This window comes from Gopherus evgoodei, chromosome 3 (genome assembly GCF_007399415.2).
Source record: "Gopherus evgoodei ecotype Sinaloan lineage chromosome 3, rGopEvg1_v1.p, whole genome shotgun sequence".
Taxonomy (NCBI): Eukaryota; Metazoa; Chordata; order Testudines; family Testudinidae; genus Gopherus; species Gopherus evgoodei.
In genome coordinates, this window is record NC_044324.1 from 5678894 (window position 1) to 5686768 (window position 7875).

The following is a 7875-nucleotide window of genomic DNA, read 5'->3' on the forward strand; positions in this document are numbered from 1 at the left end:
AACAGGGGGCTGCGGGTTGGGAGTGAGGGACGCCAGCAGAGCTGGGGTGGAGCCCAGGATTGGGCTAGCAGGGGGCTGCGGGTTGCGATTGAGGGGCACCAGCAGAGCTGTGGGGGGCAGGGGCACAGACAGACCGACCAGGCTGCGCTTCGGCACTGTTTAGGGAGGCATGTTGCATCGGCAGAGCAGCACCGGCGCAGAGAGAAGGGACGCACGCCACTGAGGATTATCTGGTTTATTACAGGGGAGACCCGCCCGGCCGCCAATACACACAGTCAGCAAAGCACCGCCAGGAGAACTGGGTTTGTGTGAATGTAGCTGGATGCACCAGGGCTGCTGAGGGATGGGACCTTCCCCTGACGCAGGGGTGACCGTGTGACTCTGGAGCCACATGTGGCTCTTCAGAGGTTAATATGCCGCTCCTTGTCTAGGCACCGACCCCGGGGCTAGAGCTACAGGTGCCAACTTTCCAATGTGCCGGGGGGGTGGGGGGTGCTCACTGCTCAACCCCTGGCTCTCCTCCAGGCCCCAGCCTCACTCCATTCCTTCCCCCAAGGCCTCCACCCCTTCCCCTGAGTCTGTGGTGCCCTTGTTCATCCTCTTCCCCCTTCGAGCCTCCTGCACACCACACAACAGCTCATTGCCGCAGGCGGAGGCGCAGGAAAGGAGGGTTAGGTGCTGTTGGCAGGTGGGAGACACTGGGGGCAGGAGGAGCTGATGGGGGGCTGCTATGTTACTGCGGCTCTTTGGCAATGCACACTGGTAAATTCTGGCTCCTTCTCAGCCTCAGGTTGGCCACTCCTGCCCTGGAGGATTGCGACGGGGCAGAGGCAAATGGGACTGGGGGGTAGCACTGTTCCCCCTCCCCCGGCTAAGCCAGACAAGCCATGGCTGAGAGCAAAGCTACAGACACAAAGTCCCTGCCCAAACTAATGCGCCTTCCTGGGTTTTCCCCTGCACCTAGGAACAGCCACGTGGCAGCATCGGCCCCAGGATCCGTTTGCCTGCCCATCCCTGGGGCTTGCTGATTGGCTCTAGGCAGTGGGAGGGAGTGATGACAGCTTTGGGGGAGATGCTGTGGGAGAAGAGGGAACTGGTTCCTGGGCTGTGTATTAATAAAGCACTTGTGGAAACAGAAGCGTAACGGCCTCGTTTGCCGACACAGGAAGAGAACGGGATCTACGTTTCCAGACGGGTTTGGGTGCAGCCCAACTGTCCTCCCCTCCCTGAGACAGAAGGGGGCAACAGTGACACTTCGCTCCCTCCAGCAAATCCTCATGTCATTCAAATCCAAGTCTGCCAAACGGGGCACAGAGGTCAGCAGGGCATTTGGCACAGGAGTGGCAGAGGCCCATAAAGCTCCTAAGGACCAGCTGAGATGGAGAAGGGAAACAAGTCCAGGATTGCCTGATCCCAGGGGCAGCAGGGGCTTCTCTGCTCCAGGGTTCCCAGCTGGGGCTGAGGGGGACTGCTCCTTCCCAAGGGAAAAGCAAGCTCTCGAGCTCCCTGGAGAGCGTCCCCTCTGGGCCAAGCGGGGTGAGGAGACTGACAAATCCCTTTCTCTGCCTCACGCTGAAGCATTGTGGAAGGGTTTCCCTACAGAAGGACATGTCCAGACATCCCAGCCCCTGGGGTTGACCGTTAACTGTCCCGGAGGTTCTTGGGCACATCCAACCCAGAATGAGTTAGCAGCTCCCCATCCCAGAGAGCAAACGCGGGCACCACAGGCCCCTGGAACTCTGTGGCCAGGGTATGGATTAACACCTGCTTGCCTACGTCCACCAGGCTAAGCTTCCTGCCCTCGTAGTCCAGCAACAGCCCCACGCGCTCGGGGTTGCCGATGTTGCGGATGGGAGTGGTTTCGTTGGCCAGCATGACGTACCATCTGCGGTGGGAATACGCAAACACCCAGGAGCGGTCGTCGTGCCCAATGCACCCTTCCCTGGAAATGTCCACATCAGCCACGCCAATACGGAACTGCTGCGAACGCTTGACTGTCACTTCCCAGTAGTGCTGGCCGCCGGACACAGCAGCGTCCCCCAGCACCACCGCCCACTCCCGAAATCGCTCAGGGTTCTGGGGGACCTTGGTTGGGTCAATCCCCAGCATGCGGTAAACAACGCCGGTGTCTTTTTTGGAGAGATCCAGGCTGCTGTGAGCCGTTCGCTCATCTAGCTTGAAACTGATGTCTGTGGGAGAGGAAAAAAAGACAAGGAAAAGCTTCACTGAGGGTTCACAGAAAGAATCCACCAGGACAGCAAATTCTTCCACGCCAAGATGACCCGAACCAAGATAGTTCACATTAGTGGGCTGGGGCAGCTAGACTGTTGGTTTAAAGGGCACACAAAATAACAATTATACTTCAGGGTCCTTTCCTGTTTTGCTAACATCTGACACTTTTAGGGTTACAGTCGTGGCTGAGATCAGGGCCCCTTTGTGTTAGGCACTGCACAAACGCAGTTAAGAGACAGACCCTGCTCTGAGTCTTACAAGCAGGTCACACTTGAAAATCTCTCTTCTGCCCCACCAGCAGAATGAAGTTAATAGCAGTTCCCTCTCTCACAAGGGGCGTTGCAAGGATACATGCATTAACGAGAACAACATTGCTGACTCGTGCAATTTTATCACGAGTCAAGAAATCCCCCAAACATTCCTAAATGTCTCGGCGCCTGGAGTGAGCTGATTTACAGGAGTGTCTCAGCTTCCCAGCAAAAAACGTAGCAGTAAGTTTGTAACCTTCATAGGAGCAGGGAAAAACGTGAATCCTAAAGCAGGAGGCAGATCAAAAGAACCCAACGCCCACTTCTCTCGATCTGAAGCCGGTCTCTGGGGCGGGGACCCCTGTGAGCACCCAGACAGGATCCCTGTGCCCTGCCAGGCACTCGTGCCATGCAAATCAGAGTAACTCACATGAGACCTCGGATGGTTCTTAAACAAAGCTTAACCATGGGGCTGAGCTCAACGTCCCTTTAAAAACAGGCACCCCTGCAGCTGCTCTAATCTTTTCCATGGTGGGAGCCAAGTCTCAGCAAGGAGAGTGAGCTGGCCAGGAAGCGGGTTGCAGAGAAATGGGAGAAAGGTCAGGCTGCGAGTCTCAGGGGCTGGGAAACCACTGGACAAGGTCGCACCAACATTTGCAAAGGCAGCCCAGCTTCGGGGGGTGGGGTGGGGGGCACCCACACACTGCCCCAGCAGGGAGAATGGGATTTAGGGTCCCAATCCCAGGATGGGGGGATGAAGAGTCCAGAGCCGGTACCGGGCCCAGGCCAGCTGGGGGGGGGAGGGGTGCGCCTAAGAACAGGGCAGGTCATTGTTGAGGAAGTGATGTCATGGCAGCCCCAGATCCCCTCCCCCGGGCCACCCCATGGGGGGCAGTGCCAGCCCCCACCCGCAGGCCAGCCCCAGCCTCCGTGTCACCCCGGGGGCAGTCCCACCCCCCTCAGAGCCACCCCCCCCAGGGGCAGAGCCATCCCCCGCCACCCCAGGGGGCAGCCCCCCCTCAGAGCCAGCCCCCCCCACTCCCACCGCCAGGGGCAGAGCCAGCCCCCCCCCCACTCCCACCCCCCTCAGAGCCAGCCCCCCCCGGCAGCACCAGCCCCCCCCTCGCCAGCTCCGGGGGGGCCCCGCCTGGCCAGGCGGACCCCACCCCCGCGGGCCCTTCGGGGGCGGGGCTCACCCCTCCGGCGGGGGCCGCTCGCGCCAGCCCGCCCCACCCCGCGCAGGCCCCAGCCCGGCCGCCTCAGAGCGCTCAGCGCGGGCGCCGCCATCTTGGAGTCGCGTGGGACAAGCGCCCGCCCGCCCGCCTCACGTGATCCGGGCGGAAGTAGCCTGGCGGGTTGGACGCCGCCATCTTGCATGGGCCTGGCTTCCGCTGGAGCCAGGGGCGGGGCCTATCGTGACCTTTGACCCCATCTGGCAAAGGGGCGGGGCAAGGCCATGGTCCAGAACCCAGCTTGGGGGACTGACCAGGGGCCCTTGACCTGGGTCCCGGACTCCTGGGTTCTCTCCCCGGCTCTGGGAGGGGAGCTGGGGGCCCGGACTCCTGGGTTCTCTCCCCGGCTCTGGGAGGGGAGCAGGGTACCCGGACTCCTGGGTTCTCTCCCCGGCTCTGGGAGGGGAGCTGGGGGCCTGGACGCCTGGGTTCTCTCCCCGGCTCTGGGAGGGGAGCAGGGGGATCCCGGACTCCTGGGTTCTCTCCCTGGCTCTGGGAGGGGAGCAGGGGGATCCCGGACTCCTGGGTTCTCTCCCCGGCTCTGGGAGGGGAGCTGGGGGCCCGGACGCCTGGGTTCTCTCCCCGGCTCTGGGAGGGGAGCAGGGGGGCCCGGACTCCTGGGTTCTCTCCCCGGCTCTGGGAGGGGAGCTGGGGGCCTGGACGCCTGGGTTCTCTCCCCGGCTCTGGGAGGGGAGCAAGGGGGCCCGGACGCCTGGGTTCTCTCCCCGGCTCTGGGAGGGGAGCTGGGGGCCCGGACGTGTGGGTTCTCTCCCCGGCTCTGGGAGGGGAGCTGGGGGCCCGGACGCCTGGGTTCTCTCCCTGGCTCTGGGAGGGGAGCAGGGGACCCAGACTCCTGGGTTCTCTCCCCGGCTCTGGGAGGGGAGCAGGGGGGCCCAGACTCCTGGGTTCTCTCCCCGGCTCTGGGAGGGGAGCAGGCGGGGCTGGGGACCCGGATGCATGGGTTCTCTCCCTGGGTCTGGGAGGGGAGCTGGGGGCCCGGACGCCTGGGTTCTCTCCCCGGCTCTGGGAGGGGAGCAAGGGGGCCCGGACGCCTGGGTTCTCTCCCCGGCTCTGGGAGGGGAGCTGGGGGCCCGGACGTGTGGGTTCTCTCCCCGGCTCTGGGAGGGGAGCTGGGGGCCCGGACGCCTGGGTTCTCTCCCTGGCTCTGGGAGGGGAGCAGGGGACCCAGACTCCTGGGTTCTCTCCCCGGCTCTGGGAGGGGAGCAGGGGGGCCCAGACTCCTGGGTTCTCTCCCCGGCTCTGGGAGGGGAGCAGGCGGGGCTGGGGACCCGGATGCATGGGTTCTCTCCCCGGGTCTGGGAGGGGAGCAGGGAGCCCGGACGCCTGGGTTCTATCCCCGGCTCTGGGAGAGGAGCAAGGGGGCCAGGACTCCTGGGTTCTCTCCCTGCTCTGGGAGGGGAGCAGGGGGCCCGGACACCTGGGTTCTCTCCCCGTCTCTGGGAGTGGAGCAGCGGGCCCGGACTCCTGGGTTCTCTCCCTGCTCTGGGAGGGGAGCAGGGGGGCCCGGACTCCTGGGGTCTCTCCCCAGCTCTGGGAGGGGAGCAGGGGGGCCCGGACTCCTGGGGTCTCTCCCCGGCTCTGGGACGGGAGCAGGGGGGCCCGGACTCCTGGGGTCTCTCCCCGGCTCCGGGAGGGGAGCAGGGGGGCCCGGACGCCTGGGGTCTCTCCCCGGCTCTGGGAGGGAGCAGGGGGGCTCGGACGCCTGGGTTCTCTCCCCGGCTCCGGGAGGGGAGCAGGGTTCCCTGACGCCTGGGTTCTTTCCCCGACTCCGGGAGGGGAGCAGGGTTCCCTGACGCCTGGGTTCTTTCCCCGACTCCGGGAGGGGACCAGGGTTCTCTGACGCCTGGGTTCTCTCCCCGACTCTGGGAGGGGAGCAGGGGGCCCGGACTCCTGGGTTCTCTCCCCGGCTCCAAGAGGGGAGCTGGGGGCCCGGATGCCTGGGTTCTCTCCCAGGCTCTGGGAGGGGAGCTGGGGGCCCGGACGCCTGGGTTCTCTCCCCAGCTCCGGGAGGGGAGCAGGGTTCCCTGACGCCTGGGTTCTCTCCCCGGCTCTGGGAGGGGAGCAAGGGGGCCCGGACGCCTGGGTTCTCTCCCCGGCTCTGGGAGGGGAGCTGGGGGCCCGGACGCCTGGGTTCTCTCCCCGGCTCTGGGAGGGGAGCAGAGGACCCAGACTCCTGGGTTCTCTCCCCGGCTCTGGGAGGGGAGCAGGGGGGCCCAGACTCCTGGGTTCTCTCCCCGGCTCTGGGAGGGGAGCAGGCGGGGCTGGGGACCCAGATGCATGGGTTCTCTCCCCGGGTCTGGGAGGGGAGCAGGGAGCCCGGACGCCTGGGTTCTATCCCCGGCTCTGGGAGAGGAGCAAGGGGGCCAGGACTCCTGGGTTCTCTCCCTGCTCTGGGAGGGGAGCAGGGGGCCCGGACACCTGGGTTCTCTCCCTGCTCTGGGAGGGGAGCAGGGGGGCCCGGACTCCTGGGGTCTCTCCCCAGCTCTGGGAGGGGAGCTAGGGGGCCCGGACGCCTGGGTTCTCTCCCCGGCTCCGGGAGGGGAGCAGGGTTCCCTGACGCCTGGGTTCTCTCCCTGACTCTGGGAGGGGAGCAGGGGGCCCGGACGCCTCGGTTCTCTCCCTGGTTTGGGAGGGGAGCAGGGGGCCCGGACTCCTGGATTCTTTCACCGGCTCTGGGAGGGGAGCAAGGGGGCCCGGACGCCTGGGTTCTCTCCCCCGCTCTGGGAGGGGAGCTGGGGGCCCGGACGCCTGGGTTCTCTCCCAGGCTCTGGGAGAGGAGCTGGGGGCCCGGACACCTGGGTTCTCTCCCCAGCTCCAGGAGGGGAGCAGGGTTCCCTGACGCCTGGTTCTCTCCCCGGCTCTGGGAGGGGAGCAAGGGGGCCCAGACGCCTGGGTTCTCTCCCCGGCTCTGGGAGGGGAGCTGGGGGCCCGGACGCGTGGGTTCTCTCCCTGGCTCTGGGAGGGGAGCTGGGGGCCCGGACGCCTGGGTTCTCTCTCTGGCTCTGGGAGGGGAGCAGGGGGGAGCTGGGGACCCGGACTCCTGGGTTCTCTCCCTGGCTCTGGGAGGGGTGTGGGGTCCAGGGGTTAGAGCGGGGGGTGGGGGAAGGAGCCAGGACTTGTCTGGTTTCAGCTACCAGCTGTTGGTTCTTGTTCTGCCTGTCTCCACTAGATGTCTGGTGTTATCTCCCCGCCAAGGTGTTTATACACTGTAATTAGGGTGACCGGACAGCTAGTGTGAAAAATAGGGATGGAGGTGGGGGGTAATTGGCACCTAAAAAGCAGAAAGGCCCAAATATCAGGACTGTCCCTATAAAATCAGGACATCTGGTCACCCTAACTGTGAATCTCTTGCTGTTGTGTCAGGCATGGTTGTAGAGCCGTGCCTGTCCACAGACAAGCTCTGATTGGTTAGGGGCAGGGGAGCACCTTAAATCATTTTGGTGTCTCTTTTCTGCACCCTCTCCAGTTAACACACTAATTATGTTTTCCTGCCAGCAGCTGGGAATCTCCAGCATACGTCTCTCAAATCAGAGCCCCCCCAGAAGAACACCACCGTTCGTTTCACACAGGACCTGTGTGCCAGCTCTCCTGATTTTCTCATAAATCTCGCGATAATTATTGTTTTCCTTAAAGGCCCAGCTCCTGGAGTTGAGTGGATCTGGGATGATTTTAGCCTTAGTACTTAAAGAACAAGTAAGTGTCTAGCCCTTGTGGCTGTGGAGAAAGCTTCAAAATGGGAGGCCGGTGCACCCTGAAAGCAGGAGGCGAATCAAAACACCACCAAATCTCTTATTTGTATGTAATCTCATGATTTGAAAGCCAATCTTCTGATTTTTGGTGAGCCTGACGTGTGAGTTTTGAACCTTTGGGGTTGGCAGTTCTGCATTACAGAGACAGGTGCTAATGGAGGAACTCACCCCCTGTTCTCTGGTTTGATGCGGTGGCCTGTTACGGACCCCCACTAGCACCTCTGCCTGGGTGTCGTTAGTTAGTACATTGATCCACAGGCATTCGGGATCCTGTGCTTGAGTTACCAGTATCTCTAAAGCAGGGAAGGGTGTCTTCCACTAGAGTGCCTCTCCCCCACAAAAACCACCTCTGTCCCCCTCAATCCTCCCTACACAGGTTTTTGTGGCTGGTGA

General features: G+C 63.4%; 1 protein-coding gene across 1 annotated transcript; it reads right to left on the reverse strand.

The window, feature by feature from the left end:
- Positions 1 to 220: 220 nt before the first annotated feature.
- On the reverse strand, positions 221 to 3728 carry SPRYD4 (SPRY domain containing 4). The gene is made up of 2 exons (XM_030554675.1): positions 3677 to 3728; positions 221 to 2189 (listed from the first exon to the last, which is right to left on the reverse strand). Exon 2 carries the CDS (start codon positions 2107 to 2109, stop codon positions 1642 to 1644), a length of 468 nt encoding a protein of 155 aa, XP_030410535.1. The 5' UTR covers positions 2110 to 2189; positions 3677 to 3728; the 3' UTR covers positions 221 to 1641.
- Positions 3729 to 7875: the final 4147 nt, after the last annotated feature.